The sequence below is a fragment of the Scyliorhinus canicula genome, chromosome 19 (genome assembly GCF_902713615.1).
Source record: "Scyliorhinus canicula chromosome 19, sScyCan1.1, whole genome shotgun sequence".
NCBI classification, from domain to species: Eukaryota; Metazoa; Chordata; class Chondrichthyes; order Carcharhiniformes; family Scyliorhinidae; genus Scyliorhinus; species Scyliorhinus canicula.
The window spans coordinates 95,665,861-95,681,733 of record NC_052164.1 but is presented as its reverse complement, the minus strand read 5'-3'; the positions used below and the strand labels follow the sequence as shown (position 1 = coordinate 95,681,733).

Sequence of the window (15,873 nt, the reverse complement as noted above, 5' to 3'; positions counted from 1 at the left end):
GGCGTCACTGCGCATGCCCAGTCACCGACCGGCGTCACTGCGCATGCCCAGTCACCGACCGGTGTCACTGCGCATGCCCAGTCACCGACCGGCGTCACTGCGCATGCCCAGTCACCGAACGGCGTCACTGCGCATGCCCTGTCACCGACCGGCGTCACTGCGCATGCCCAGTCACCGGCCGGCGTTAATGCGCATGCCCAGTCACTGGCCCGCGTTACTGCGCATACCCAGTCACCGGCCCGCGTTACTGCGCATGCCCAGTCACCGGCTGGCGTCACCTCGCATGCCCAGCCATAGCAGGGGCGCATCACCGTGGCGGTCGTTGCCACGCGTGCGCAAATACACCCCGGCCAGCAGCATGCTGGGAGTTGTAGTCTTTTCCCTTCAGCCAGGTGAGTCAGTCTCTCTCCCAACTTTGAATCATAGACTGTTCAACCAAGCTTTTGGTCATCTCAACAAACACTTCTGTTACTGAATACAGTCTTTTCTACTTTTTAAAAATCTATTTCCACCCTCTCCCTTCTCTGTGAAACATAAGATGTTTTATGGTATATGTTATTGATGTTAAATATATTTAGCTGAGATATTGAACCAACGCCCACAAGATTTTATAGAACAGAATTTTGCCAGTGTTTTAGTCAATATTCACCAGTCAGGATCACCAAAAACTGAAGAACTGGTGATGTGCTTCATTTTCAGAGCTTATGCAACATTGCAATGGCATGCTTACCCACATGAAAAATGAAAATCACTTATTGTCACGAGTAGACTTGAATGAAGTTCAAGTCAAAAGTCACTGGAATCAGGGAAAGTCCCAGAGAATTGGAAAATCGCTGTTGTAACCCCCCTGTTCAAGAAGGGAACAAGAAAAAAGATGGAAAATTATAGGCCAATTAGCCTAACCTCGGTTGTTGGCAAAATTCTAGAATCCATCGTTAAGGATGAGATTTCTAAATTCTTGGAAGTGCAGGGTCGGATTAGGACAAGTCAGCATGGATTTAGTAAGGGGAGGTCGTGCCTGACAAACCTGTTAGAGTTCTTTGAAGAGATAACAAATAGGTTAGACCAAGGAGAGCCAATGGATGTTATCTATCTTGACTTCTTCACCTGAAGAAGGAGCCGTGCTCCGAAAGCTCGTGTTTGAAACAAACCTGTTGGACTTTAACCTGGTGTTGTAAGACTTCTTACTGTGCTCACCCCAGTCCAACGCCGGCATCTCCACATCATATCTTGACTTCCAAAAGGCCTTTGACAAGGTGCCTCACGGGAGACTGCTGAGTAAAATAAGGGCCCATGGTATTCGAGGCAAGGTACTAACATGGATTGACGATTGGCTGTCAGACAGAAGGCAGAGAGTTGGGATAAAAGGTTCTTTTTCGGAATGGCAACCGGTGACAAGTGGTGTCCTGCAGGGTTCAGTGTTGGAGCCACAGCTGTTCTCTTTATATATTAACGATCTAGATGACGGGACTGGGGGCATTCTGGCCAAGTTTGCCGATGATACAAAGATAGGTGGAGGGGCAGGTAGTATTGAGGAGGTGGGGAGGCTGCAGAAAGATTTAGACAGTTTAGGAGAATGGTCCAAGAAGTGGCTGATGAAATTCAACGTGGGCAAGTGCGAGGTCTTGCACTTTGGAAAAAAGAATAGAGGCATGGACTATTTTCTAAACGGTGACAAAATTCATAATGCTAAAGTGCAAAGGGACTTGGGAGTCCTAGTCCAGGATTCTCTAAAGGTAAACTTGCAGGTTGAGTCCGTAATTAATAAGCAAATGTAATGTTGTCATTTATCTCAAGAGGCTTGGAATATAAAAGCAGGGATGTACTTCTGAGGCTTTATAAAGCACTAGTTAGGCCCCATTTAGAATACTGTGAGCAATTTTGGGCCCCACACCTCAGGAAGGACATACTGGCACTGGAGCGGGTCCAGCGGAGATTCACACGGATGATCCCAGGAATGGTAGGCCTAACATACGATGAACGTCTGAGGATCGTGGGATTATATTCATTGGAGTTTAGGAGGTTGAGGGGAGATCTAATAGAAACTTACAAGATAATGAATGGCTTGGATAGGATGGACGTAGGGAAGTTGTTTCCATTAGCAGGGGAGACTAGGACGCGGGGGCACCGCCTTAGAATAAAAGGGAGTCACTTTAGAACAGAGATGAGGAGAAATTTCTTCAGCCAGAGAGTGGTAGGTCTATGGAATTCATTGCCACAGAGGGCGGTGGAGGCCGGGACATTGAGTGTCTTTAAGACAGAAATTGATAAATTCTTGATTTCTCGAGGAATTAAGGGCTATGGGGAGAGAGCGGGTAAATGGAGTTGAAATCAACCATGATTGAATGGTGGAGTGGACTCGATGGGCTGAATGACCTTACTTCCGCTCCTATGTCTTATGGTCTTATGGTCTAAGTTACTGTGAAAAGCCCCTAGTCACCACATTCCGGCGCCTGTTCGGGGAGGCTGTTACGGGAATCGAACCGTGCTGCTGGCCTGCTTGGTCTGCTTTGAAAGCCAGCGATTTAGCCCAGTGTGCTAAATGACAGAACGTAGACGGCACACAATTTTTGCACCAATCTCCATCATGGCTTAGTGCCATTTTCCGGCCTTTTCCCCGTACCCCTGCACATTGTTTCTCTTCGAATAATCATCTAATGCCCTCTTTATTGCCTCAATGGAACCTGCCTCCACCACACTTCCAGTCTGTGTGAAAACGTTTTTCTTCACATCACATTTCATTCTTTTGCGAATCACTTTAAATCTGTGCTTGTTATTGATCCCTTTAAGAGGGGGAACAGTTTCTCCCTATCTAACCTGTTCAGCCCCCTCATGATTTTGAATATCACTATCAAATCTCCTCTTAGCGGCAGCACGGTGGCGCAGTGGGTTAGCCCTGTTGCCTCATGCCGCCGAGGTTCCAGGTTCGATCCCGGCTCTGGGTCACTGTCCGTGTGGAGTTTGCACATTCTCCCTGTGTTTGCGTGGGTTTCGCCCCCACAACCCAAAGATGTGCAGGGTAGGTGGATTGGCCATGCTTAACTGCCCCTTAATTGGAAAAAAATTAATTGGATACACTAAATTTATTTAAAAAAAAGAAATCTCCTCTTAGCCTCCTTCTCTCCAAGGGGAACAGCCAAAACCTCGCCAATATATCCTCATAACTGAAGTTTCTCATCCCTGGAACCATTCTTGTAAACCTCTTCTGCACTCTCTCCAATGCATTCACACAGGGCCCCCCGCGTCCGCCCCCCCCCTCGGGTCCGCCCCCCCCGCCCCTCCTCGGCCTCGCCCCCCCCGGCCCCGCGCCCCCCCGGCCCCGCCCCCCTCGCCCCCCCCCCCCCCCCCCCCCCCCCCAAGGGCGCCGAAGTTCAGCTTGCCCGGGGCGCCAGCAACCCTAGAGCCGGCGCTGCATTCACATACACCTATAGTGTGGCGCCCACAACTGTACACACTACTCCAGCTGAGGTTCAGCTCGTGTCTTGTCTAGGTTCAGCATAGCTTCCCTGCTCGTACCCCTATTAATTGAGCCCAGGATACTATGGGCTGGATTCTCCATTCCTGAGACTAAGTGTTGACGCTGGGGCAGGATTCGTGGATTTTCACGACAGCAAAACTGGCGCCGAACCTGGACTGATTGAGCGAATGTGGAGGGGCTAGTACCGGCGCCACATGGAACACAATCGATTCCAATGAAAAATGGTGCGAGATTCACCGCATCCATGATTAACACTCAGGAGCCTGACAAGCTGTAGCTGCATATACACATTGCAATCCCCACACACACTCATCCCAGCCAAAAAGATGACACTGGAGTCCACCCATACATCTCACGGGTTGCTGGGGCCAGAGCGCATCTAGGGGGGGGTGGCCTGGGGGGTCACCTATATGACCCGTGGCCCTCGGTTCACAGTGGACTATCTGCGGCTTGCACAGCTGTCTTTTTGGCTGAGGCAATGGTGTTCCATGCCCGTCCATCCCGATCCCACAGCCCAACTCCTGGCCAACCCCGCTACTCCCCCTGGCCAGCAGCACAACTGTCAGCAAACTATGGCGATGTTGGCCACTTTCTGTAGCCCCTCTCTCACTCTCAGCAGCCAGGACGACGGTTTCATAATTTTTAAAAGCACAAGTGAACCACGTCATCAGGAACTCGGTCCATCAGAGGCAGAGCATGGCGGAGGTCCTGGAGAATACCCGGTCAGGCCCGCTAATGACTTGCAAACGGTGACTATATGTGCGTTCCAGACCGCATTGGCGCCCCTGTCGAGGGGACGGAGAATTGCGATTTGGCGTCAAATCGGTGACCGCCGCTATTTCGGTGTCAGAACCTATTCTCTGCACAATCACGTTTCCCGATTTTGGCGTCAGCCAGCAGAGAACTCCGCCGATCGTGCATTATTAGTATAGTAACCACAGTGACTGAATTTGGCGGCACAGTGTTTAGCACGGCTGCCTCACAACATCAGGGACCTGGGTTCACTTCTGGTCTTGGGTGACTGTCTGTGTGGAGTTTATACTTTCTTTGACAAAGGGTCATCTGGACTCGAAACATTAGCTCTTTTCTCTCCCTACAGATGCTGCAAGGCCTGCTGAGATTTTCCAGCATTTTCTGTTTGGTTTCAGACTCCAGCATCCGCTGTAATTTGCTTTTAATATCATTCAGGAATTCCCCAAACACTTCACAGCCAATTAAGTTCCTGGTGTATGGCTCCAGGAGTCTACTTGTGAGAGACATAGAAGATGCACTCTAAATTAAAATATACAGCTGAGAGGGTTGGTCCTATTGTCCATGAGCCCAAAGCTCGGAAAACCAACAAAGCAGTGGTTTTGTTTCAACATTGTTGTGGTGAATGTATAATGCATAATTCACACCGTGTATCACTGTGTCCCTGTGGGCTCCATCTGTGAGCCGCTCTGCCCACAGGGGGAGATGAGGAGCTTGTACAGGGCTCCACCCTTGGCTCCGCCCATGGCTCCTCCCACTACCAGAAGTATAAAGTGCTGCGGTCTTGTGAGTCTGCCCTCAGTTCTTCTGGTCGCAGGCAGGCTCAGTTGTAAGTCTATTAAAGCCACAGTTTACTTCCTCTCGTGCCTTGAGTGAATTGATGGTCACATCAATTGTCACAGTATTGAATGTGATCGCTCACTTATTAAATCAAATCAAAATTAAGCATTCTCAGAAATCTGAGCTGTGAAGTTGCTGACTTCTCAAGGCAAAAGAAAAAAATAACAGCGGCTGTTGAAAACTTCAATATTTCATCCTGGAACGAGTCAAAATCAGCAAAGACAATGACAACTGGTCACCTATTTGTGCTTGGGAGCACATCTGATTTGTAGCTCAGAGAAGCAAATCAGCAGAGGGGCGAATGTTGGTCAAAGGGAAAATGGTCAATGGTTAATTCAATACCCGATCGACGTACATAAAAGCATGAATGCCATGCAGCAAAACATTGAACTGCAGACGCCAGTGCAAAGGTTGTCTTTATTTTATGAGATTTTCACACTTCCGAAATTTGAAATATTAACAAATAGTCAGAGTGCATCCTTCAGGTGAAGCAGCAAAAGCAAAAGTCCACTCATTCATAAAACGCAGTGTTTTCGGAATTGCTGTTGAATCCATGTCACTATTGTTCACACATGAAAAGCACTCAAGAAATGGACATGAATGTGACAATCTGGGTGAACTGCTACCTCTCACAAAGTGTCACAAAGTGCGAGCTAAATAAACTGTTTCCAGACAAAACAGGCAGAGGGATAAAAGGCAATGAACATTTGAGAATTACACAGAATGCAGTGACCACGTTTAGAACAACACAGAACATACAATGCAGAAGGAGGCCATTCGGCCCATCGAGTCTGCACCGACCCACTTAGGCCCTCACTTCCACCTTATCCCCGTAACCCAATAACCCCTCCTCACCTTTTCGGTCACTAAGGGCAATTTAGCATGACCAATGCACCTAACCTGCACGTCTTTGGACTGTGGGAGGAAACCGGAGCACCCAGCAGAAACCCACGCAGACACGGGGAGAACGTGCAGACTCCGCACAGACAGTGACCCAGCAGGGAATCGAACCTGGGACCCTGGCACTGTGCAGCCACAGCGCTATCCTCTTGTGCAACTGTGCTTCCCCATTTCGAGCAATGTGCAGATACAACAATCAATGAAAAATGAAAATCACTTGTCACAAATAGGCTTCAAATGAAGTTACTGTGAAAAGCCTAGTCACCACATTCCGGTGCCTGTTCGGGAAGGCTGGTATGGGAATTGAACTGTGCTGCTGGCCTGCCTCGGTCTGCTTTCAAAGCCAGCGATTTAGCCCAGTGTGCTAAACCAGCCCCTGTAGTGAGAGAGGACTAGTACTTTGGTAGCACTTCAACAGCAAAGATGTCCTGGAAAATGATGCCTGAATAAAGTCTTGGATGTGTCATGGCTGATCTCAAGTTTCAATAAACCAGTTTATCATGTGAACTGGTGGATGGGAGGAAATCAGTGTGATTCTCAATGGAAGAGGGACTGTAATTAAACACTCAGGACGGAGGGGGCAGTGATCCACAGATAGGGCAGCACGGTAGCACAAGTGGATATCACTGTGGCTTCACAGGCGCCAGGGTCCCAGGTTTGATTCCCCGCTGGGTCACTGTCCGTGCGGAGTCTGCACGTTCTCCCCGTGTTTGCGTGGGTTTCCTCCGGGTGCTCCGGTTTCCTCCCACAGTCCAAAGACGTGCAGGTTAGGTGGATTGGCCATGATAAATTGCCCTGAGTAACCAAAAAGGTTCGGAGGGGTTAGGGGGATAGGGTGGAAGTGAGGGCTTAAGTGGGTCAGTGCAGACTTGATGGGCCGAATTGCCTCCTTCTGCACTGTATGTTCTAAGTACAAGTCATGCAATCCAATGATTTGTAGATCCTTTGGATGAGTAGCTAATTCAGGTGGTTATTAAAGGAGAGGTCTATGAAAAGGAATAGTGGAAGAGGAAATATCAATCACAACACAAATGTGTATTTATATAGCCCCTTTTCGCATTATTAAATATCCCAAGATGCTGTACAGGAGCATTATTAGGGCTGGTTTAGCACACTGGGCTAAATAGCTGGTTTTTAAAGCAGACCAAGGCAGGCCAGCAGCATGGTTCAATTCCCGTACCAGCCTCCCCGAACAGTCGCCGGAATGTGGCGACTAGGGGCTTTTCACAGTAACTTCATTTGAAACCTACTTGTGGCAATAAGCGATTTTTCATTTCATTGTTTCATTTCATTTATTAAAACAAAATATGACATTGAGCTACATGAGGGAATATTAAGTCAGATGACCAAAAGCCTCGTAAAGAGTTACGTCTTAAGCAGCATCTAATAGGGAGGTAGGTGAGTGATACACTATCAGTTACCACAAAGATGAGAGTAGTGGAATAATCGAGGCTTTATTGAGGGAAGATGTTGTGCCTCCTGTAGCTGCAACCAGAATGGGAGCAGCACCGGCGAGCACACACATTTATACACCGCCTACTGGGCGGAGCCAGCAGGCAGGGATTTACCCATGTATCTTTATATGTGTCTTACCATAATACATATAATACTGCTAGTGGTGACTACCACAGTGAGTTAGAAAGGCAGAGAGGACTAAGGAAGGTAGTCCAGAGTTTACAGCCAAGGTAACTGAACGTGTGACCACCAATCGCACAACAATTCAGGGTGCTTGAGACCAGAATTAGAGGAGCGCAGATATCGCAGAGGATTGTGGGGCTGGGTTTAACTTGCAGCTAGTTTGCTCCTGGGCAGCGATTGTTTGAAAGAGCTTTCCAATTAGTCTCACTTCAGTTTGTGTGCAGTTCTGGTCGCCACATTATAGGAAGGATGTGGAAGCATTGGAAAGGGTACAGAGGAGATTTACAAGAATGTTGCCTGGTATGGAGGGAAGATCATATGAGGGAAGGCTGAAGGACTTGAGGCTGTTTTCGTTAGAGAGAAGAAGGTTAAGAGGTGACTTAATAGAGCCATACAAGATGATCAGAGGATTAGATAGGGTGGACAGTGAGAACCTTTTTCCTCGGATGGTGCTGTCCAGCATGAGGGGACATAGCTTTAAATTGAGGGGAGATAGATATAGGACAGATGTCAGAGGTAGGTTCTTTACTCAGAGAGTAGTAAGGGCGTGGAATGCCCTGCCTGCAACAGTAGTGGACTCGCCAACACTAAACGCATTCAAATGGTCATTGGATAGGCATATGGACGATAAGGGAATAGTGTAGAGGGACTTTAGAGGGGTTTCACAGGACGGCGCAACATCGTGGGCCGAAGGGCCTGTACTGCGCTGTAATGTTCTATGTTCTATGTAGTTCTCTTCCCCGTAGCCCTGCCAAAGTTTCCTGATGAATGTATCACATTGATCCATCCAGTGCGGTGGTACATCTGTATTGCAGGAGCAAAAAGAGATCACTTTCTCCTGCTGTCGAATTCTGCTTCCAGTTCTTCAATTTCCTTCAAGAAAGCTATTTTCTTTGAAACAGACTCCTGAACCTTCTGCTCTGCCTCAAATACTGCAGTCAGCTCCATGGTTATATTATCAATCTTCTCTTCAATGTCCTCCAGATCCAGTTCTGATTTGTATTCAAAGCAAACTCTGCATGAACAAATATGAAGTTAATTTTACATCAGCAATGTATTTCATTTCTGGTACATGTTCGAGAAATTAATCAACTCATGAGTCCTCTCCTTATGTCACAGGACACCAACATGAAAATTCTTAATATGTTTGAAATTACTTCATCCCCTACATTCGTAGAAATGTACTTGCTTAAAACCAATAAACATCTTCAACGGAAAAGGAATTTCTGACGAGCATTTTTGCTTAAATGTGCCCTGTTAGAAACCTCCGATATCGAAAAAAAAAAAAGACTTGCATTTATATAGCGCCTTTCGTGACCTAGGGCATTGCAAAGCACTTTTCCAATGATGGTGTGTTAAATTGTAGTCGCTCTTGTTTTGTAGGAACTGCAGCAGCCGACTTGCGCACAGCTCCCAGAACAGCAACAAGATAATGATAGGATATCTGTTCTTCACGAAGTTAAGGGAACAAAGGAGAACTGGATATACTGATATTACGATCTGGACCAGATCCCGCAGTGGCACAGATACTGGACAGAAACCCCAATATTTTATTTTAATTTTGTAAGACAGTGAGAAAAGGATACCTCGCTCCAGGAGTGATTGCACGCAAGCTAAGGATGCGGTATGTTGAAACAAACTTTATTAATGACACAGTATTATAATATCTTTAACATCACTCAAGAAAATAGCTCACAATTACCCTTAAACAATGCTAATCAATGTAGTGACACAATAACCCTTAACTGCTATCTTTAGTCCCACTCAAACAACAGACCATCTCAAGTCACAATCCACTTTTAAATACAGTTAGCACTCAGGAATGCTTGCTGTAAAGAAATGCCTTGGATACTCCACTTTGAGAAAGAGAGATCTTTTGAGATTGCTTCAAAGAAAGAGACCTGACACCCTTTTAGAATAATGCAGAATCTCTGGCTGCATTCTTCAGAAACCTTCTCAGCTCACCTTCCAGCCAAGAACTAACCCTGAAAACAACACCCCCTGACTGCTTCAGCCTCTGGCTCTTCCCGTTAACTACATCATCTCACTAAGCTGAACACACTGTCTCTAATTATCTACTCCCCGTGGAACCCTCTCACTATAAAAGAAAAGTCATATTCTTAATATGTTTGAAATTACTTCACCCCAAACTTTTACGATATTTTAATTGCTCCTCTGGCTCCAAAAAGCCTAACTGTCTTTCAAGCCAGGAGTTTTTAAAAACATGACTGCAGCAGTCATACACACACTAATCCAGACCTTTAACTCTTACTGCACCAGATACATATAATGCAATATATTTGAAAGTTCTGCATTCGTCACATGGAGATTGTCTCCTGACGTGCAGGGTTGCCTAACTAGGCTAGTTTTCCACCAGATTACTTCAAGGCTGCTGGTTCATTTTGTAATCCCATTTGGGTCTTCTGAACTACAGCTCTTAGAAAAGGCCAGGAACAGAGTGAGGGACGGGAAAATGTAGCCATTCAACTCTGTTGTTGCTCAAGATGCCACATGGTGTAATTTCACTGATATTCCAGTCAGATAGCATTTATCATAGTCATGGATCGCGAAATCTACTGTAGCAAGTGGTATCCCAATGGGAAAGGATAAAAGGGAGATTTAATATCTTCAGATCTTCTTTTTAAAAAAATTAAGAGTACCCAATTATTTTTTCCAACTAAGGGGCAATTTAGCGTGGCCAATCCGCCTACCCTGTACATCTTTGGGTTGTGGGGGTGAAACCCACGCAGACACGGGGAGAATATGCAAACTCCACGCGGACAGTGACCCAGGGCCGGGATTCGAACCCGGGTCCTCAGCGCCGTAGGCAGCAATGCTAACCACTGCGCCACCGTGCTGCCCCTTCTTCAGATCTTCTAAAGATTCATTTCTGGTTTATAGTTTATTAGGTGTCACAATACACTTTGCTGCAGAGATATTCCACACAGTGACTCTGTGGAGTCCGAAGACACACCTTGCGTTGGTTTAGAGACTAGATGATCTGGGTCAACGTTAATCGGAGGCATGTTGGACCAGGAGCTAGTGTAGGTCCAGAAAGTACAGCAATAATGATGCTTTAGGCTTGAAGAAACAGAATTTGGGTTGAACTCAATAATCTATGTTTACATTGCACCAAATTACCAGTAACAATACAGTCTGAACAAAGAAATGCTGAGTGCTTACCTGTACAACTTAATATTAATCGTTGAACACTTTATGCAGAGCTCTCTTAGCGTATATGCAGCTTTCAGGCAATAGAACACAGCATTAATGAGTGCAGTGACACCTTACCCGTCGTTCTTCTGTATTTCATTCTGGCCCTGCAGATGTTCAATTATTTTTTCAGCTCGCTGGTCCTTCACTGGGGTCCCAGTCGTGTTGCTTTTCCCAGCTGCTGTGCGCCGCTGCAGATGCTGAAAAATATGCATGTTGGTGATGTACCAACAATTCGACTCAAGACACATTTAGGATCCGAACTGTGGCTTTAATCAGCTAGTTGTTAGCCCGGTGGTCGACTACAGAGAATGACCGACCACCGGGAACTCTGGGTACTTATACCCCGCCTCGGAGGCGGGGCCTACTTGCCTCTCGACCAATTGGAGAGCAGTCACATGCCTAGTCCCAACCAATCGGACGAGAGGCACATGACCAGCCAGAGCCAATGGGAAGCCAGTGCTCTGCACCAATGGCAGTGGTCATATCCATACCACCACATTTGGTCTATTCAGCAAGCCACACTAGGGACCATTTCCTCGGCAAAGATTCTTACATGTGAATCCAAAATGGGTGCCTTCAGATTAATTTACAAAAGTTTTCAGGAGACTTTTTTCCCCACATTGACCATTTGCTGTTGCCCCTCAAACACTGTTTCCTTTGTGAAGGTTTAGATTCTTGGAAGCCAACTGCAAGAAAGATGCATATTGAACCCCACTGGCAGCCACACTGATCGCAGAAGCATCTGTCCTGTTCCGCTACATTATGAAATCTCAATAAATACTTTAGATTTTGAAAAGCACAAAAGACTGCAAAGGCTGGCCACCTGAAGAGCACTCGACTTCTCTTGTGGATTGAAACACTTCCCGGTCTCGAGAGGAAACAAGAGGAATTTTCTGGACCCTAGTTGACATAATGCCTTTTCCTTGAAAGTAATTCAAATAAGGGCAATTAGAAATTGAATGGGTCATTCAGATACAAGGGACACCAGCTGTCTCAAACCCTCAGGGTGTGAAAGTCATCACACAGGGTATACAATCCACCTGCTCACCCACCTGATTCGGGAAAGGACTTTGGACTTTTAACTGATCACATGGTGAGACAGCCATGTTGGTGTCCTGATTTTAGTGCATCAAGAAGCTGTTCTGGACAGAGACAATGAAGCAGCTGCAAGTCAACAATGCTGCCAAGGTAATAAACAGAAACCTTGATAGTGGCAGTAGGACGCACTCCAAATTGTCCTAACTTCAAGTTCAAATGAGAACCAACCTCCTGGAACAGTTCTTGTGGGGACAAAGTCCCTTCTTCACATTGAGTATACCCTCCATCTTGTGTAGCACGACCATTGCGCTAAATGGGACAGATTACAAGCAGATCTAGCAATTCAACACTCGGTAACCATGAGGAACTGTGGGCCGTTTACAGCAGCACAATTGCACTCAACCACAATCTGTAACCTCATAGCTCAGCTTATCCCCCACTCTACCATTAACATCAAGCCAGGGAATCAAACCTGTTCAATGAAGAATGTTGGAGGGAATGCCAGGAGCAGCACCAAACAAAGCCAAAAATGAGGTGTCAACCTGGTGAAGCTACAACACAGGACTACTAGGCAGCAAGTGATAGACAAGCCAAGCGATTCCACAACCAATGGATAGATCTAAGCTCTACAGTCTTACCATTTCCAGCCATGATTGGTGGTTGACAATTAAACAACTAATTAGAGGAATCTCCACACAAATATCCCCCTCCTCAATGATGGGGGTGGCCAGGACATCGGTCCAAACGATAAAGCTGAAGCACTTGCAACAATTGTCAGATGAAAGTGCCTCGTAAATGATCTATCTTGGCCTCCTCTGGAGGTCCCGAGCATCACAGATGCCAGTCTTCAGCCAATTCGATTCACTCCAAAAATAAAAGGCTGAAAGTACTGGATATTGCAAGGCTATGTGCTCTGACAATATTTTGGCAATGGTACTGAGGACTTTTGTTCCAACTTGCCTCCCCTAGCCAAACTGTCCCAGTACAGCTACAACACTGACATCTACCCGGCAATGTGGAAAATTACCCAGATATGTCCTGTACACAAGAAACTGGACAAATCCAAACTGGTCAATTATTGCCCCATCGGTCTACTCTCAATCATCAGTAAAGTAATGGAAGGGGTCAACAACAATGCTTTCAAGCAGCACTTTCTCAGCAATAACCTGCTCATTGATGCTTGGTCTGGGTTCCGTCAGGGCCAGACCGCTGCTGACCTCATTATAGCCTTGGTTCAAACATGCACACAAGAGCTGAACTCCAGAAATGAGGTGAAAGTGACTGCCATTGATATCAAGGCAGCATTTGACCGAATATGGCAACAAGGAGCCCTAGCTAAACTGGAATCAATGGGAATCAGGGGGGAAACTCTCCACTGGTTGGAGTTATCCCTGGCACAAAGGAATATGGTTGTAGTTGTTGGAGGTCAATCATCTCAGCTCCAGGACATCACTGCAGGAGTTCCTCAAGGTAGTGTCCTAGGCCCAACCATCTTCAGCTGCTTTATCAATGACCTTCCTTCCATCAAAAGTTCAGAAGTGGGGATGTTCAGTGATCATTCAACATCATTCACTGAAGCAGTCAAAGTCCATGTTTGGGGCCTCACGGTAGCATGGTGGTTAGCATCAATGCTTCACAGCTCCAGGGTCCCAGGTTCGATTCCCGGTTGGGTCACTGTCTGTGTGGAGTCTGCACGTCCTCTCCGTGTGCGCGTGGGTTTCCTCCGGATGCTCCGGTTTCCTCCCACAGTCCAAAGATGTGCGGGTTAGGTGGATTGGCCATGCTAAATTGCCCGTAGTGTAAGGTTAATGGGGGGATTGTTGGGTTACGGGTATACGGGTTACGTGGGTTTAAGTGGGGTGATCATTGTTCGGCACAACATCGAGGGCCGAAGGGCCTGTTCTGTGCTGTACTGTTCTATGTTCTAAATGCAGCAAGACCTGGACAATATCTAAGCTTGGGTTGACTAGTGGAAAGTAACACTCATGCCACACAAGTGTCCATCTCCAACAGGAGAAAATCTAACCATCTCCCCATGACATTCAATGACATTACAATTGCTGCATATTCCACTGTCAACATTCTGGGGTTACCATCGACCAGACACTGAACTGGACTAGCTATATAAATACTGAGACTAAAAGAGGAGGTCAGAGGCTAGGAATCCTGCAGTGTGCAAATCACCTCTCAGCTCTGTAACACTTGTCCACCATATACAAATCACAGTCAGGAATGTGATGGAATGCTCCTCACTTGTCTGGATGAGTGTATCTCCAACAACATTCAAGAAGCTTGACATTATCTAGTACAAAGCAACCTGTTTGATTGACACCCCATCCACAAACATTCACTCCCTGCAGCACTGAGGAACAGTGGCAGCAGTGTGTACCGGCTAAAAGATGCAGTGCAGGAACTCATCAAGGCTCCTTTGGCAGAGCCTTTCAAACTCATGACTGCCACCATTTGGAAGGTCAAGAATAGCGAATATCTGGGAACACCACCATCTGAAAGTTCAGCTCCAAGTCATTCACCATCATGACTTGGAACTATATCACCGTTCCTTTATTGTTGCTGAGCCAAAGTCCTCCCTAACAGCACTGTGGATGCACCTACACCACATGGACAGCAGCGGTTCAAGAGGCAGCTAAGTACCACCTTCTCAAGGACAATTAGAGTGGACAATAAATGCTGGCTTTGTGAGCGATACTCACGTCCCATGAATGGATAAAAAAAACTATTAGAAGTCTTGCAACCTGCTGAGAATTGTCCACTTACAAGACCTTCACTTCAACTAAAAGCATCCATTAGTCTGAGAAACTATAGGCCTGCCATGAAAGAGAGAATGAGATAATTATGCTTTGTAATTGTATTGTTTTTTTCTTCAGCTCTGTCTATTCTTTGCATGAGTGATAGTTTGCACATATTTACGCCTCCGACGCAAGTGTGAGATAATAAATAACGTTCTTTATTTTTAAACTCACAAAAGAGCTTGCTGCTGAAATTATTTAAATTGGATAGTCACTCTGATGTAAGAAAATACACACACCTCACATACAAAATATGCTGATCATGAACAGTAAGAAAACATAAACTTGTTCCGTGACAAATTGTTTATTTATCTCCTTATGGAGAGAGATGTGGGCTATTGCTCTATGCACAATATTTGAATTCCTAACGTTATTCAAAGTAATTCATAACATGTAAAGGATTTTATGTTTCTGAGATGGCGAGTTCCATATAAATGCCAACCTTTCTTTACCCTGACTTCTTTAGATGATTGTGGAGCCCTTGAATTTCTCTAAAGGAAGGGTGTAGTCAAACTAAACTAGCCTTTAAACAATGTTCTTGGGAATTAAAAAAAACAGCAACCGTTACCTCTGCAAAAAATGCCAAGGTTTTGGGGTCCTTCAGCTTGATGTTCAGTAAATCAGAAATTGCGTCAGTATAGATTTCTGGGTAGAATTCTTTTTGGAATATCTTGTCCGTTGTACAAGCCCTCAGGTCGAGTGCATTGCTGGCAGGAGGAATCCGAAATCTGAGGAAGAACATGTCTTCAAACAAGGCCTTGAGTGCCTGGAATTAGAACAGACAGACTGTTGGTTTCAGATTTGGCTGCTTAAAAAGCAATTAAAGTGGTTGCCTTTACTCTTCGTTCCGTGTTTACTCTGCACAGAATATTAATTGCGTCAATACAAGACTGTACAACATTACCTGGTGAAAAAGCCTGAGGAACTGAGGATTGGAGTCATCATTGAGCTCATCCGCAGCGAGGTGAGATAAACAGTGGACCAGGAGGAGGGAGAAATCACCCACAGACGCCAGCCGTTGTCGTCGAATGAACAGCGTTTTCTGAGAATGCTGGAGTAACAAAGGTCGGAAGGTCACTGTATAGCTGTATCACATTTAAAACGGCGTCTCCTTTGTATAAAACTGATGAAGAACAATCTTCAAGAGCAAAACATTTATTTTCTTTGTGCCCATACTTTGTAACGGGCAAGGCTGAACAGAATGGA

The 15,873-nt window shown here is 46.0% G+C and overlaps 1 protein-coding gene across 1 annotated transcript in view; it reads right to left on the bottom strand.

Annotated features, from left to right (window-relative positions):
• Positions 1–8,268: 8,268 nt before the first annotated feature.
• si:dkey-103g5.4 overlaps positions 8,269–15,873 on the bottom strand; it is a 203,581-nt gene continuing 195,976 nt past the window's right edge. The window contains exons 34-37 of the mRNA XM_038778804.1: positions 15,572–15,718; positions 15,236–15,433; positions 10,898–11,019; positions 8,269–8,621 (exon numbers count right to left, since the gene is read on the bottom strand). Of these exons, the coding sequence (XP_038634732.1) occupies positions 8,435–8,621; positions 10,898–11,019; positions 15,236–15,433; positions 15,572–15,718 (654 nt within the window). The 3' untranslated portion in view covers positions 8,269–8,434. The remainder of the gene's footprint in view (positions 8,622–10,897; positions 11,020–15,235; positions 15,434–15,571; positions 15,719–15,873) is intronic.